The sequence below is a fragment of the Anomalospiza imberbis genome, chromosome 7 (assembly GCF_031753505.1).
Source record: "Anomalospiza imberbis isolate Cuckoo-Finch-1a 21T00152 chromosome 7, ASM3175350v1, whole genome shotgun sequence".
Lineage (NCBI taxonomy): Eukaryota > Metazoa > Chordata > Aves > Passeriformes > Viduidae > Anomalospiza > Anomalospiza imberbis.
Window position 1 is genome coordinate 15593738 of NC_089687.1, and position 17466 is coordinate 15611203.

General features: G+C 39.1%; 1 protein-coding gene across 1 annotated transcript in view; it reads right to left on the bottom strand.

Moving 5' to 3' along the window:
• Nucleotides 1-17466, bottom strand: part of USP37 (ubiquitin specific peptidase 37) — a 33685-nt gene that overhangs the window by 15136 nt on the left and 1083 nt on the right. Inside the window, exons 2-16 of the mRNA XM_068195547.1 lie at nucleotides 15371-15542; nucleotides 14187-14287; nucleotides 12760-12941; nucleotides 12331-12405; nucleotides 11706-11803; nucleotides 10163-10247; nucleotides 9093-9254; nucleotides 8443-8574; nucleotides 6571-6694; nucleotides 6118-6323; nucleotides 5233-5350; nucleotides 3955-4034; nucleotides 3267-3431; nucleotides 1740-1805; nucleotides 664-814 (exon numbers count right to left, since the gene is read on the bottom strand). Of these exons, the coding sequence (XP_068051648.1) occupies nucleotides 664-814; nucleotides 1740-1805; nucleotides 3267-3431; nucleotides 3955-4034; nucleotides 5233-5350; nucleotides 6118-6323; nucleotides 6571-6694; nucleotides 8443-8574; nucleotides 9093-9254; nucleotides 10163-10247; nucleotides 11706-11803; nucleotides 12331-12405; nucleotides 12760-12941; nucleotides 14187-14287; nucleotides 15371-15542 (1917 nt within the window). The remainder of the gene's footprint in view (nucleotides 1-663; nucleotides 815-1739; nucleotides 1806-3266; nucleotides 3432-3954; nucleotides 4035-5232; nucleotides 5351-6117; nucleotides 6324-6570; nucleotides 6695-8442; nucleotides 8575-9092; nucleotides 9255-10162; nucleotides 10248-11705; nucleotides 11804-12330; nucleotides 12406-12759; nucleotides 12942-14186; nucleotides 14288-15370; nucleotides 15543-17466) is intronic.

The following is a 17466-nucleotide window of genomic DNA, read 5'->3' on the forward strand; positions in this document are numbered from 1 at the left end:
TTCTGGGTCATCATTTCTTCCCCCACAACTCATCTACCTGCTAATACACTGGCCTGACAGAGGCAAAAAAAGCATCTTGGCAGCATTAACACTAGTCACAAGGAAAAGCTCAAAGGCAATTTGAAATTAACTGTGCCATTACACCAATGAACTTGGTCTCTTCACACTTCTATGTGTCCGCCTACAAAGGCTGTTAGCTTCAGATTCTAAAAGCATTTAAAAGCTACACTTGAATGAGGACATGGATTAGATGTGCATGAAATTCTCTCAAATGAATATTTTGCTTAGTCCAACTTGTACAGGATCTAATTTAATCAAGGGCTTTACTGCATACTTTATTATTGACAGCACATTATACTTCAGCCCAGGAACATTATCAGTGGAAGTTACCCAAAGGACTGCCCAAACTGCTAAGCAGCTGGTATCCATAACCTGAAAACTCAAGTTCAACTGCAATGCAATTACTTCTGTTCCCAGTGGGAACCCAAGACAACTGTAGAGAGAGGTCAATTAGCAAAGCACTCCCTTCCAGCATTGCAGTGCTAATTAGGAGGGAAAAAACCTCATCTGACATCAATGTCACTCAGTATATGCTAAAAAAAGCACACAGCAGACATGAGCACATGGATCTAGTACATGAAAGTTTGTGGGTTTTTCCCTTACCTTTTCTGGCTCTTCTTGCAGTTGCTGCTGATCTCTACTCTGTATGTTACACAACCTTTGGCTATGGGCAACAGAGCGTTTCAATGGCTCATCATCGCTGTCAGAATCTACACAGAGTGCTGCAGAGCTCTTTGACTTGAAAGTGTATTTTCTGTAAATTAAAAGCATGGCTATAAAACTTCACAGCATTGTAGCATCGTACAAACCCAACTCAAAGTAACTGCTGAAGCATTGCTTTCACACTGTTCAACTGGGAAACAAACTGCAACAACTGACAATGACAATTTATTAATATGGCAGACAAGGTTTTCAGAAAAGCTTTATTTTAATGGGTTAACTGACATGTCTACTTGAAGCCTGCAATAATAGCTTACAACATTAAAAAGTAAGTAAGTGTGTGGCTCTTGCTTTTGAGGCAAAGAATTCTGCACTTTATTACCTTGCAATCCCAGACTGAACTCATTTGAGACAAGGCCACATTAACACATAGAATTTGGCATAAATCATTTGACTTGAGTTTTTTAAGCTGGACATAGGACTTCTCACAACATCATCCAGATCAAGTACAAAAATGCACCTATTTTTCATTTTTTCCTGTTTGCTTTTCCATTAAGATAAATTTTTGCTTCTTTACAACAGAAGACAAAGGAGTCTGGGGAAGTCACGATTTCTGTTTTATTAGTAAACCTGGTCTTTAAGCATCCCTCAATGCAAAACCATCCAGTGTGATATCGTATTTTTCACAGTATCAAACACTGGCTGTCTCATCTTTGCAAATAAACTTAAGGAATCAACCACCTGCTCCCAAAACACCCACTTTGGCTCTCTAGAGTCAGAACAAAGTGCTAGATTGCAGAAGTAGAAATCATTTTGCTTCTTAAACTAGGCAAATTGCACCACTGATGTTAATTTCAGCTACCATGTAATACCAATAAAACTCATATGAAAAAAGACAGTAGCTGAAATAATTTACAACATAAAAACCAGAAAAGAACTAGAAAATCTAAAAATGCCTTCGAAACTACACCACAAAACCCCAGGCTAATGGACATGGATATTTCAGAGCTATAACTCACCTACAAGGTGTGGAAGTGCTTACAGTACAGGAATTCACCATTTGGGAGGCTTTCAATGGACGGGAACTATTAAAAGAGCAAAATAATTTATTGCAGTAGTTACAGTCTTTAAAAAAGAAGTGTTTACTTGTCTGCTATGCATGCAAATCTATGACCAAAAGAACGAGCAGAATACCATTATGTACTTGCTAATTGCTTAGATTTACAGTAATAACTTCATCACACTATAAATAAACAACAGTTGTTCAAAACCATGTATAATCCTTTAAACTTGATTCACTTCTTGGTGATGCACCCTTAGGGACCAGCTCATAAATTAAAGGCTCTCAGCTCCCATATCAAGACAACTCATTCCTTTATATTTTATTCCCACCAGCACTTGAGTTCCTACTCCCAAACCACAGTCTCCTGCTGTTGTCTGGATCAGCCGGTTTTCTGGCATATCCCACATCTTAATTTCTCCTGCCTTACTTAGATTCCTCTGAACCAACTTCCTGCTCCATTTAATCCTTTCATGGGCTCCTCAAAGTCCATCACTATCACTACACATCTATCAAGCAGATGGTAGCCACTGCAGATATCTTTTCTAATCTTCCCCCTAAACCAGGGCTGCTTTTCTCCAGCCTAGTTCCCTTCCACTCCCTGGTCAATCACAATGGTTTACATAACTGAAAACAACTCCAAACATTGGAAAGCTATTTCCAACCTATTTTCAAGTATTGCTGGTCTGGTTAGCATAAGCTTTGTTGTGTTTGAGATTTCTACTATTAAAACAAACTCATGGGAAACATACACTTACATCTCAAAACACCACTAAACATTTGGCAAAACACCTGCCACACTGCTGAACATATGCACCAGATGTGTCCTAGCTCACTAGGGATACCCTGGCTATGTCACTCAGCAGAGGCTACAAGAAACCTAAGGGTTTCTTGTTCCTCATTCTGCCACATGCTTCCTATGTGACAACTGGCACATTTAATCTCTGTGTCTCACATCAGGCAGCTGTACAGAAATAGCAGTCACAGGGAAAAGGAGAGAGTATTTTCAGCATGCAAAGTGCTCAGACACTACAGTGGCACAGGAAAGACAATGAAAAATGAATGACAGCACAGGAGGTGCAACTGGAAATTAGCAGAAAAAGGTAGGATGTTTTGTCTTCTAAGCAGAGTTAGAGTGCTCTGAAGGGAAAAGTAATCTAGATTACTTTGGACTGAGAGGTCTACATTTTAAAAATTACTAGCAGAAGTCTTCTTAAAAATAATATAGTTATTTTCAAGGACAGTGAAGAATATTATCTTACCAAATATTCCCTAGATAATGCCCAACTATCTCTTCCTACTACTTCTATCACACTTCCTTTCCAAACATGTTCTCATGACAGCAGCATTACAAACCAGCAGCACACATCTGAGGCTGCATAACTGTAATGTTTTCTTCCCCAGACATCCTCTGGAGCAGATCTGACAGGTGCCTACCTTGCGGCATACATGATTAACAGATCAGGGACCAAAGTTGCACACTTACATGGCAGAATGGACGCTCCACCCCAGCGTCAGTGGCAGCCTGGTGCTTTCTGTACAGTGGGAAAGCAGGGTTAAGTATCTTGGAATAACCACCTGCTGCCCGACTTTGTGATTGAGAGACAATGCTACATTGAAGCTGTATCGTTTCAGATGAAGAATCAGGACCCTGAGAGAGATGAGAGAAGGAAACATGTTCATCTCAAGACAGAAGTCAAAGAAAACCTATTAAATAACCAAGCAAGCCTTTTTTCCGAAGGCATTGACCTGACCAAACCAGATGATTACTTTGGGATGGTAGGCAAATGCTGACCATCTCTTATCTGCCAGACACAGGTCATTATGCACCTGTTCCTCACTCGACTTGTACAATATGAAAATTCCAGAATATATTTTCTGGATCTGCTTTGTTCACATCCCAGAAACCACAAGGGGAAGGGGAAAACTTAGTCCTCCTTGTGTAGGGATAGGGAGGAAGAAACAAGTACTGCTGAGGGTTTCCAAGGGCTTCTTTAGAGTGAAACTGAAGAACAGCACAAAGACCTACTGTAGGTGCACCTCTTTCACACACTGACCACTGTACATGCTGTCCTGCTCATTTTCCTAACTTTACTCTTAGAGGGATTTTTGCCTTCGAGGGATTTTTGTAACATATGCTTCCAGGAAGGAGAGGAACAGGTGTCAACATTTACCTGGGAAGCCTGTTGAACTTGTGTGTGACAACAGCAGACTTCCCATTGCACTTCTCACAGGAATATTCAATCTCCTCTGCCTGTTTAAGGGAGCAGAGAAATGACTTGAGGAACAAAAGAGAAATCAAATAGATCTCAACCAAAAATACATCACATCTGTCACACAAACTCTTCAAAACAGCAGTGCTCTCAAGTTGATCTACTAAGAGGAATTTAATAAGAGGACAGGCAGCAGACCTTAAAATTTCACATCATATCCACTAATACAGGTGGAATTCTTCTTGCAAGTCTACTGGAGACCAGTGAATTAGCCACCATTATGACACAAAATAGCTTCTAAAGAGAGGGGAAAATATTGTGAGGTTAACAGTTTTCTCTCCTATACACAGGACTTGTTTGTTTGGTTTTTTTCCCCCTAATAATCTTCAGTGGATGTGGTACCATGAAATTTTCTCCCTCTTGTTCAAAACCTCTGCTTTGTTCCTCAAAAGGTATCCTCATCTAAACTTACCAAGGGTATTCTACATGAGAGTAGAGTTGTGAACAGACATCAAAAGGGAAGGCATTCCTTTCCTGATACTACATAACTTGCCCATCAAACATTCCTACAGGCCTTTACCTTAAGTGAAGTCAAATTAAAACATTACCATTTGGGATTTTTTTTTTTAAATCATAAGACCTCCATCAGCTTTTAGAAGAAAAAGCATGTCAGCTATTCTCTCTGTTGAAAGTAGTATCTATACAGAGAGAATTTCTCTCAAGGTATGACAAAATATAACACCAATTCACAGACATATGGCTCATTTTTAGCTTTTAGAAGCTTCACCTTGAAGCTCTACTTATAAAGCAAGCATCCGCATATTACAGCTATTTATTTTTTTTAATTATTGTACCTGCGTGACCTTTTTCCTCCATGCTAATTAAGGCTTGTACATAAGCTGTTGAAACATCCTAGCCCAGGAGAGGTAGCACTTCCTGAGTGATTATCCCAATCTGACAGCCTCCCTCCTCTCCTCTGTATTTGTTTACACCTCAACTCTTTCATCACAAAATTGGGAAGTTTACCTATTTTACATCAGTTAAGTTCTGCACAGCATTTTACAATATAAACTTCCATATGCTGTTAATGGACAAACTTCAAAAAAGTGCAATGTTATCTCACATGCCAGCACACCACTGTCATAGAAACTAATAATCAGCTGTACAGTCAGAATTTCCATATGGTGCATAACCTACAAACACTCCACAATGCATAAAACCCCCCCTCAAAGTACATACCCGAAAAAAGAGGTCAAGAGAATCCTGGATTGATCGGGAGGGAAGGAATTTCTTCCTTCGAGGAAGGTCAATGGAGAGGTCATTAAACTGTTCTCGTTTAGTGACTGTTTCACCACACCTAAAAAAGAAACATGCTCTTGCAAGTCTGATGAAAAATAAACTTGAAATTAATGAACACTTGCACGGTTTAGTGTAAAGTGACTTCCCAGTAAACATATACTTCTTGATCATCCTGTTTTTACTCATCAAAATGGAACTGTTTGATGCTCAGGACAAAGTTGGAACTTGCAATTTCTTTTTGATGCTTTACAAATGAGACATTTGTGTAAGGGTAAGAACAAAAATGCACAGATTGCTTTGGAGAGGCAAATGATCAGGTATAGAGGAAATCAAAGTGACTGCTATAGCTGAACACGTCTGCTGCAAGGGTCACACACAATGAATGCCCAAACATATTGGTTGACATCTTTTTCTGCAAGAATGCAGAGAGACAGAAGGAAATGCCATTTCCTGGAAGCCCTTAGAAAGATCAAATTAAAAATGTGCCATCCTCTCTTTTCCTTTAAGAGGAAATATTACTTGGCTGAAACTCCCTTTTCCCTCTATTCCCATACAATTGGTACACAAAGAGCAAAGCACAAAGGCTTTTCATTGGACATGCAATGAAGAAATAGGTGGTATGAAACTAAAGAAGGCCTGCAGCAGCAGACAGCATGCTTTGAGGTTTACAGCATTTCTAGACAAGACACTATTTTTCTAAATATCTAGCCTTGGACAAAACATAGTTCTTTGTTCTGGTTACAACCTGCAGATGAAGTCATATGAGATGGGAACACTTCCTAGTTTTTTAAGGTAAGTGTGAAAATAGCTGTCAAGCACACTTACATTTTGCAAATGATAGAATGCTGAACCTCAAACTCTAAGTTACTGATAACGGGACATGTATAAACTTTGGTGGCTGAGAGGTCGTCAGAAGCGCGTCCTGATGAGTTATCCTCATTAGGGACTGGTTCACTCTTCCAAGTTTTGTTTAACTTTTCCATGTCTTCCTTCAGCTGATCCAGACACTGGCTCAAGAACTCATGTGCATCCTAGAAACAGGGCAAATGCAATGAAATGGCTTTGTACAACTTCATTCAGTATTTTTCTCAAACACACACGGACTGGGGAATTGCGTTCAGTTCATTGCATTCAGTAATACTGAGGCAGTTCTGCTCTAACAATCACTGCCATTCAACCAAAAGTCACTGTCAAACACAGCTGAAGCTTGACAGGTCTTCAACACAGTCCCAGCACTGGACAAATTGCACATAACTGTTTCCAGACAATGATACTTACATTCTGCATGTACCCAGAAAATCTCTCTGCAGTAGCTGAAATGGCACTTTTCACCTTCTTGAGCAGCTCTTTCTTAACCTCAGGGCTGCAGACATCCTTTTTAGCAAGCAGATGGGCAAAACGTCTGCAGAAGTCAAGGCAATGAAACACTGGTTGGTCTTCCAGGACTTTAGAGAAACATAATAGAGCTCATGATACCTTATTTTAAGAGTTCCTAAAAGCTTCTCTCCTGTGATAAGTGGTTCAGGGGTTCTGTATGAAAATATCCCACATATAATTAACCTTCTCCATTTCAAGTATTTTAAGATCTCATTTGAAGCCATCATCAAACGGCACTCAAATGAACAAAAAAACCCAATCCACAATCTTTTGAGGTAAAAAGCCTTATAAAGCTCTAAAAACTTATTTCTCCTCTTTTAGAATGAGGAAAAAACCTCATTATGCTTTTTGAAAACATTTGTACTGATAGGAGATATGAAAACACACAGTACCAAAATAAGCAACACAAAATCACTAAAATTCAACTTGAATGGCCAGAATGGTTTCTATTTATGTTTTATTTTTAAACTTCCACTAATTTTCAAGCCTTACATCTTTCAGCAGTAAAAACATTTTAACAGAGAAAAAAGCTGTAGCAAAAAGAGCCATGAAGAGTTCCTTGGTTCAAGTTAGTGTTTCTGTTAGCTTTGCTACAAAGCTTTTGAAATTAACTTTACTTGTGCCTCTCAGCTACTGTGATTTAGTTATCTTTTACAACTGCTTTATAATTTCACAGGACATACACACCAAATATATTCCAAGCACGAATTTCAGTCAAGCTACATACACAGGAAGGTGACAGGAAGATGTCACATTCCATGACACAAAAAACCCCCTACCCAAAGACAGGGAAAACCTATATAATCCCCTTGCATCCCAAACCCAACAACTAATACTCAGTTAATCCCAAGAATCTGATCAGTTTACTGCAGCTTGACAAGTTTCTGCTACTCTGCCCAACTCCAAGAACGGTGTGTGCTGTTCTAGCCCTCTACAGCTGCTCAGTGAAGCATGTTAGGAAACCACAGCACAGTTGATAAGCAATCACTGATCAACCAGAAAAACAGTCACCAGGTTAGATGATATAGCCAAACCAAGAGAAGACAAAGTAGATGCTTTGAGTATCAACTCTGACTTGTACAGGATCACACACTGCCCATTAGGTATATGGAGCACATACTTCAGAGGTCTTTCTATAAAAATTAGAGAAAGGACATTTCAAGAGGCACATGGAACAACCTCTGATCCCAAGTAGTGTAGAAAGAGTTCAAGATGACACACCAAAAATAGAAAATTACCCCAAAAGATATAAAAAACGAAGGAACAGAAACACAAATGGTTCTGATAATCCTGCCTCTTATTTAGTGACAGAAAAGAAATGAGGTGCATAAGAGAAAATATAATTAAAAAATCCCAAATGGCTGAATTTAGAGAAAGATTAAGTATGCAAAACTTGAACACTTTCCACAGCTACCAAACAAAAGGCATAAGCCCCCACATATCAAGTGAAGTTAGTGATCAGCTTAAACTCTACCTGGCAAAGTTTTTAAAAGAAACTTTTCTGCATCTAACTTATTTTGCAATTTCTTACATTTTCTTCTGAAGTATTTCACTCCACCACTAGAAATACAGTAAAAGAATGCCTGTAACTCAATATTATACGCTTTAAGAGCTGATTTCCTATTTCAAAAGCAAAGCTCCAAAATACAAACAGCTCTAGGATTTCTTTTATTATCTATACAGGCAAATGACCCTCTACAAGGATGCTTCAGTATTACCAAACCAATTTCTCAGTAAAGGAGAAAAACAGCTTTCACAGAATGTGAATTTTACCTGATAAGTGCATTGAGTGGAATTTTTTTCCATGGGATACCCTGTTTGAGCAAATCATTAGCAAAAGACTGAATTGAAAACAAGGACTGTAGAATGGCATTCATATAGCAGGTGTTTCCCAAGTTTGAAAACCTGAAAAAAAAAAATTGAATACTTTGTATCTAACGGTCAATGTGCAAACCTGCTGCCAGAGTTAAACACAGCACTACTAACACACAGGATATTCACCCCAGCCACTCCCCAAAGAGCAGCTTACTGGAGCTGCTCCCCAGCCCTTCAGCCTAAACTGAAAACTCAAGGGAGGCAGCATTTATCAGGAAAGCACCCGTGAGTTTCTACAATCAAACTTTAAAAACATGTGTGCATATATATATACATATATATATATGTATGTATATACATATATACATACACACATAAAGACAGAGAAATGAATCATCATTAAAGAAACATGAATTACCCGAAATTATTATGTCTCTGAAACTCCCAGGATGTAAATTCAAGAATACATATCCTCCAAACTAAGAAAAGTGTTCCCTCCCTCAGTGTTCATTAATTTCAGGATTATTTTTTCATTAAATAATTACAACAAGAACGTGCATGTTCTGATGATCAAAGTATGCACACTAGATAAAGAAAATTAAATGTACCCTTGCAACTGTTGTTGAGGATGTGTGGAAAGGGGCACTCGGGGTTTGTTCCATCCTGTGTAATCCTGATTAGATCTCATTTTTTTAACAGAAAGAGGGGCAGGCTGAGAAAGGAATCCCAGGCTTCTTTTTGCTGAAGAGGTCTGGCTGGACACACTAGACCTAGAAACATAAATGAGTAAGAAGATTTGTAATGCTCTGCCTTAAAGAGCTATAGTCCATGACACTGGAATCGCAGCACTATAGAAGACAAGGACTGGTAAAGCCATACATGATAACTGGAATGCATCACAGTGAAAAAGAGGTGTGACAGAGAACACTTTTTTCCAGAAGTGTTAAATTCCTAGCGTGGATAAATTTTCTTATATCCACTGGTGTACATGCAGTACAACCAAGTCTTTGGTCTTATAAACATTTAATAATTCTCCACACTGTACGATGAGAGGAAGAATGATTACACAGCATGAGATCACTGCTCCCAAGATATGCTTAAAATTCACATCTGGGCCAGAGGCTTCATTTTCAGTCTCTTGTTCTTGTAACCTAATCACCAACTATGGACCTTGATTCCTAACATTTAAACATGGACAATGCTTCTTTTCTCCCTTGACCTTGTATCTCATCTGTCTAGGGCAGAGACCATGAGTCTGACTGCACAGCACCTGACAAAGAAGAATCCCAAGCTCAGCAGATTTAGTATTTGCTAAAATGCTGTTATTGAAATATAGAATTGCATGCCATTTATCTGCGTGGGAAAAATGAAGCAAGGGTTCAGACTTAACTTCCAGAGTTCATACAGAATTTGAACCATCTAGAGTTATTCACAACTATAACAGACTTGAGTGATTTTACAAAGTCTTTCTATTGCAAGCAGTAACTAGTTTGTAGATGTAAGCAGAGCAGTTGAAGACACACTGAAAAACTGGACTGTGCTCCGAAGGAAAAAAAACCCAACAAAATCCACCATGTTATGCATCTAAGCACCATGTCATCAACACACAGGAAACTGAAGAGCTTAATTCCTGTGAAACAACTGCTATTTACAGTTCATTCTAGTGAATCAGCCCTACCTGTCCAGGGAGGAACTGCCAGTGGAGTACTCTTTTGAAGAGGATCGACTACCATAAAAAGATGATGACTGCAGTGGTAAAACACCTTTAAAAGAAAAGATAGGACATTTTGTTCCAGGTTACATGGCTATTTTTACAATAAACAACTTGTTTGAAAGCATTTAGTCAAAAGGTTTAAAAATCCTCAAATACTGGTTTCTAGAATTGGTTGGGAGACGACTAATACATATGCTTAGAAGTACTAATGTGAATATTAATGATATGTAAGTAAAAGCATGATGGAGTTTCAGGTATTCAATTCAGTCTCCATCAAACTCAAAGTGCAATATGAAATATTAAAAAGTCATTATCTTCACTACATGAAAGTTAATAAATATCCACCTCTTGTTAAGGGAGACAAGACACGTGTACAGAAAACTCCTGATTTCCAATGCACTGCTCTCAAAATTCAAGGTAAATAGGCAGAATTGAAAACAGCTTCTCTTCCCACTCCCAATTCCCACAGTAAATTACTATATTCTTGAGGCAAAATAGGATTGTTTCACTGCTATGATATCATTATGACATATCCTGAGATTCAGATGGTGCCACATTAAAAAAATTCTTTTAAGAGTCAAAACCCCACCTATTACAGTGAATATCAATGTAATTTAGTTTGAATAATGAATAAATGTTTGATTCTTTTCCAGCTTGAGTTTATTTGAGCCATGAGATTTTCAGAAAAGCAGATATATGAAAGAAGTTTGCAAGAACTTCCAGGGATACACTAATCTTGACTCTGAAGATAAAACCAGATTTCCATTCACAGGTAAACATTCACCTTACCAGCTGTTCCAGCAACACATTTGTGCCATCAGAGATGCACTAAAAAAAGAATGCATCCACCAACATTCCCCCATAAAACCAAGATCTTGAATGCATTCCTCTTAAAGAGGAGAGAGGCTAAGTATTTATTCATAAAACCGAAGAACAGCGCTGCTTGCTAGCTTATCTACATATTGTCAGTATTTCTGTATTGTCTGTAAAGCCTTGTCCCACAGCAGTATCCAACAGAACTTTGGTAGAAACAGGACACAAGTCCTGGCCCCTGTAAGTTCTGGGGAACAGATAAGGACATAAAAGCAAACAGTAGACATCTTAATCACAAAAACCAGCCTACAGTTCACACGGGCATTAAGAGCAAAGGGAAGTTTTAAAAATATGTAAGAAAGCAAGAAAAAAGGAGTTTACAGAAATCCCCTCCCAAGTGAAAGGGCAGCTTGGAACAGTTTGAAGCTGCTTGTTGGAATTTTTAAGCAAGCTGGCACATGGGCTGGCATCAGCACTGAAGAATAAAGGTCAAGGCCACACTAGAGCAGGACAGGCTTTGACAATGAAGGCAGGTTATTTGCATCTCATGTATGGCTCTGAAGGAAGCAACAAAGTTAATGGCATAGCAGATTAGGAAAAAACAACTCTGTAGCAACTTGCTGAAGCTGTACCAAAGGGGCAGAATCGTACTGGTCAAGGCTAGGTATCATTTGGCTTTACGTTCATTCTTTACCTGATGTCCTATTCTCCTCAGCCTGCTTCAGGTTTAACTGTTTCTCTCTGCTACTATTCAAGTACTTCCATGCTGGATCACTCAAGGCTTTATTATTCCTACAGAGAGAAGAGTGGAAGGCAGTGCAGTTATGGAAGATCTGGGATATTCCTGTTCAATATTTATGATTTGTTTTAAAGCATTTCTCTCCTATCACCTTTAATACTTGACCACAAACAGTAGAATTTCACTCACACATAAGTTTAACCAATTCATTTAAAAAAGCCCTCTTACAATTAAATCTGACTTCAAACACATGGAGCTTCTTCTTCAAATGGCAATTCCCTTTTATCAGCTTTGTTTTGAAAAGGGTCAAAGCACATATAGTCCATATGCAGCTCTGACTGACATAATCAACAAAATATTGATGACACAAAATTTGCATATGCCAGTTCATGCAAATCAGCTGCTGGAGTAGTTTGTATTTCCCTCATTAACCCTGAACACATACATAATTTCAAGCACCCAATGTATTCAAAAGCTGGCTGGCCTGGTCCATGTGGCTGAGAGCATTCTTTTCAGAAAAATATACCTTTACAAATGGAAATTGTAAAGGAATTTAAAATCAGAAACAACTGTTACTTACGTTGAAGAATCATTCTCTTTGGGATAATCTTCACTCATTTCTGAACCAGGGGGTTGTGTTCTTTTCCTCTTTTCACTGATGACAGAAAAATTTGTGGTCATTCTTTCTGAAAGGTTAGTAAATGACCCTCTTCCAACTGAACATAATTTCTCAATGCTTTCCATGCATTTTGGACCTATCCTCTACAATCTCCACTTTTATAGCATACAGAAGCATTTGGTCTGCCCAACTCTTAAGCTGTACTAAAAGCTCTAGTGCCAGTACCAGATAGAGGCTATAAAAGCATGTATTAACATCCTGTTAAAAGTAACAGCAAAACTAGAGGAAGATTTATATCCCCCTTCTAATGTCTCAGTGTACTGAGTTCCACCTGTAGCTCTATAAAGACTTAATTTTTACAGTATCATAGTAAGAAGAAAACCCTCCTACCGATTCTCCAACAAGCCTGTCCTGTGAGGGACTGATGATGCAGGAGATGCTGAAATGTTCACCCTGTTGCTTGGTGTTCCAGCTCCAGCAGAATTCTTAATAGAGCCTCTCGCTGGGGTACCCAGCACCTTGCGGAATGTATTTTCCTCCTTACTCTCCACAGTCACTCTTTTGGGAGGAGTCTGCAAAGCCCAAGCGGAGCGGCCCAGGGAGAAAACCCATGAGTGAAAAAACAGGACCATCTTTAGTCTAAACTATGATTTCCACCACTTTTTATTTGCTACAGTGTAGCATCCAGAAGTGGAGAGATACTACTTGTAAGACATTCAGAGAGTTTAAACACTAATTAGACATAGGTAAAATTTTGACTGAGTCATACAACATTAAACTCTACTGCAGTAACCACTTTCCCTTCTCATTTTCCAATGCTAAGTCAGTTGAACTTAAGTTTTTAAAATCTCCTTTACAAGCTTTGACATTAAAAGAACCCAAGGCGTGATTCCTAACTATCCCCAGATCAATCCTGGGTGGTATTACAATTAAAAATATTAAAAAGTTGTACTAAAACCCACATAATTAAAACAGTGACTGCCTTGGGTCAAACAAGCCCTATATGTGATGCAATGGAAAGAGGTAATAATTGTTCAGCTAAGGAATGTTGTCAATTTTAGACTTGAAAACTGAACATGTCTAATCTCACCACTGCATATACAGCCTCAAGTTTTTAGAGTGAGATTGCCTTAAGGTAACATGTAGAATTTGTTTTGGGAAAATGTCAGAAATAGTCTCCCTCAGGGCAGTAATGTAAGTATATTCACAGAGATAACTAAGTAAAAAAGCTAGTAGATACACCATGAAATCTGGGGAGAAAAAGAAGAACAAAAAATAGTTTGAAGGAAAACAACTTCTGGGGGAAAGTCCGCGAAATTTACACAAAAAATGTGAGCAGAATGCCACAAATTCAGTAACTTTATTCTGACATAAACCTGGATCACCTGCTTTTCAATGTACACATTTGGCTGAAGTCTGCTAAACCCATTAAGACCTATGCTGACTAACACATGGTCACACACATGTAAGGTGTTCAGCATAAAACAAAGGGAGATTCAGAACTATGTGAGAAGCAAGTCTCAGTCAAGTACTTTCCTTCTATTTCTACTTCTTCTATGCCTAAAAGCTCATATATGAAGAGCACAGTCTGACTTCCATAGCCAGACACTGACCTTTCTTACTCATACAGATGTCTCCTCACAAACAAGATACAGCATTGCCAACCACCCCATACTCATCTACTCCAAGCTCTCTAGATTACAAACACTTTGGATGTAAAGTCTTTACAGTGCCATTACAACATACAGTAAAGAGAATGAGAGGAAGAGAGGAACAGAATAAAATTAGAGAGGAAAAATTTGTACAGATTAACAAACCTGGTTCTCTGTGTAAGAGAACTGCCTGTTAGCTTCCTTCTGTGTGGTCCTGCTGCCCAGCACACCTCCAAAACTGCCAGAACCTTGTGAGGGTTTCCCAGCTGACAGAAAAAGTAGACAATAATCAAGCTGATTGTCATTTAACTGACTGGGATTTTTATTTGCAAAACGTTTAGCTGGAGTTGATTTTGGAAAGGGCATGCCAGATTTCTTGCCAACAGACTGCAATATTCTGAATGCACAGACATAAGCACGTGTTTATGGATATCCCTCATACTGGTAATTTAGCCACTTGGCAGCAAGCTTCCTATCTTTAAGAAAAGCAAAATAAAGTAAGTAAAATAAAAAAAGAAGAGACTGTGCATGGGCGATTAACAACCTTTCAAATACCAACACACAACTTAAACAAATCCTGTATGTTAATCTCAGATTATTGTTCAGCATGAGAAAGGTATAAAACAAAATTGGGGTTGGAGGCCAGAAAGAAGCATTTACAGAAGTGCAAAGAAAGCCAGGAACACAAGGACAAAATGTGCTGAAGATGTGTGCTGATTTTGGCAGGAGCAGAGTTAATTTTCTTCACAGTAGAGATGATAAGGCTGTTTAGGATTTGTCCTGGAATTAGTGCTGATAACAGAGATGTTATAGTTATTGCTGAGCTCTGCTCTCAAAGAGGCAAGGCCTTTTCTGCTGCTCACATCATCCCTCAGGAAGCAGGGAGCCAGAAAGCCAGGAGGGGACACAGACAGGACAGCTGACCCCAAATGACCACAGGGATATCCCACACTATGTGGCATTGTGCTCAGTGCATAAAGCTGGGGAAGAAGTAAGGGAGGCACAGTGACGGTGTTTGTCTTCTCAAGTCACCATTACACAGGCAGAGTACTGCTTTCTTGGAGATGGCTGAACACTTGCCTGGCCACAGGGAGTGGTGAGTGAATTCCTCATTTGTTTTGCTTGCGTGCACAGCTCTTGCTTTACTTACTAAACTATCTTTGTCTCTACCCACAAGTTTCCTCATTTTCACTTTCTCATTTTATTCTCAACCCCACTGGGAAGACTGGCTGAGCAGATGCTTGGGGCTTAGCTGTTGTTTGATATGGTTAAACCATGATAAGATGGGAAAAAGAGAACACAACACCTCTCCATAATGTTATAACATGATTTACAACAATTGCACTTACCAGTATGAACCCTGTCTTGATGGACTGCATCCAAATACATCCGCATTTCATTTGCATCTTTAAAAGGTACCTTATCAATTGTCAGAAAGCTGGTGTCCTTTAGTGTTAGCATCAGGCAGCACAGTTTTCTGCCATTTGGTCGTAAGGTCACAGTTTTAATGTTATGGCTTAACTGAAAACAAGAAAGTGACTATAAGCATAAATCCAACTTTAAAAGCCCAAAATACTTACAAAATCAAACAAAATATTTCAAACAGACGGGATAAGAGAGACTCCCACCAAAATACTTCTCCTTGCTCCACTTCAAGGAAACATTATTCTGTGATTAAACCTCATAGAATTAATACAATCTGTGACCTTGGCATCTGACAGAACTGTAAGGACAGTATCACTATTGCTCAACAGTCTTTAGAGTCATGGATAAGCTTTCTGAAACTTATTTTTCTACTCAGTGTGACATCTATAAATGTAAAGGAAAAACAACTTTATGAAGTCCCATTTAGTAAAAACCTCCACATCAAGTGCAAAACACAATTTAGGATGGGGAAAGTTTCAAGTATTAAACACAAATGTCTCACTTCACAATTAGCTCCCAGAGAAGAGAGATTTGAAATGGCTTTAAAAAAATCTGCTGAGGGAGTAAATCAGTAAGAAACATGCTTACCCTGTATGCAACATTGTAACAATTAAGTGGTGCCAAAACTTTCAGGGTTATGGTTGAGCACAAGAACAATTTTAGTAAGACTTTGTGCTCCCTAATGATGCCACTGCTATTTTATAATAACCTTACTTGTGCTTCATGCTAAGTCACCTACAAAAACTGGCTGTTGGGTAAAGGTTCTACTACTCATGCAGGTTGAGGGTAGCTCGAAAAGACTGAGATAGTAAAAGACACTTCATGTCCACCACCGAGATTTCTTTTTTTTCCATTAAGATCTTTAGCTTCTTGGAAAACCAATCTAGACACAACAGCAGCTTGTAAGAGGGGCTGGAAAACCACCTTGATCAGTAACTGTTTTAATGGGAACATTGCGCTTTTGAAACACTTTGTGCTCAATCCTTGTATTTTGTGTTTGGCTTTTTTGGGGGCTGTTGGGATTTTTTTTAAATATAAGCTAAAAATATCTTCAAAGACCTAAGAATTGAATAATAGGCTCCAAGTTTTTCATGCTCTCTTAAAACACTTGAGTCCAGTGCAAAGGAATTACAATTACTTCACTATCTCAGAGCAAAACAACCCATTTCAACTCAAAATGCTTTCAGAAGACTCCACCCATACTCATCATGCACCTGTTATGATCCAGTCAGTGTCACAAAGTTTTGGCAGGTGTGGGGAAACAAAGTATTTCTCCTAATACTATCTAGGACAACTTAGTTAAAGCTCAGAAGAAATGTGATGACACACCAGTCACTATAGAAGGAAATATAATGCTGGATCCATCCAAACCTTCCATTACAGAAAACTAAAAACAAGGGAACTCACAGTCCTCTCAAAGCAGCTTGTCAAAAAAACAGGGAATGCTACTTCTACTGCAAGATCATCAGGAATTTGTCACACCTGAAGCAGCATGCCAACAGCCTGGGGATGTCTCACACAAACTACCCTCCAGCACAAGCCTCCTTCTCTTCCTTTGCTGCAGTCCCAGGTGCATGGTGGCTTATCACCCCCTCTGCTAGATCCTGCATTCAGTCCTTTCCCCAAATTTCTGTGAAAACCCTCCACTGAGCTCACGAAGAGATCTGACAAGTGCCAGAGACAGCAGACATGAGAGGCTGGGAAGAAAACCTGCCCCTTTAGGCCATGGTTAGCTGTTCTGTAGGCTCATCCTCCCTGTGGAACCTCCCTGTGAGTTGCTGTCACACCACATCACTCATCCAGGCAGAAAGGAGTGTGTGAGAACAGGCACCCAGGGAATGCACAAGGGGAAGACAAGTCTGCTCTCCTCAGGAGCAACATGGTCCAACAGTGGATTCAACCAAACCTGCAGCCACAGCAGCACACCTGAGAAGGCAGAGACTCTTTCCAAGTCTACAGTAACACAGGTGGGAACAATCTATAGCTAATGATTCCCTGACAGCCTTGATTTCCAGGCAAC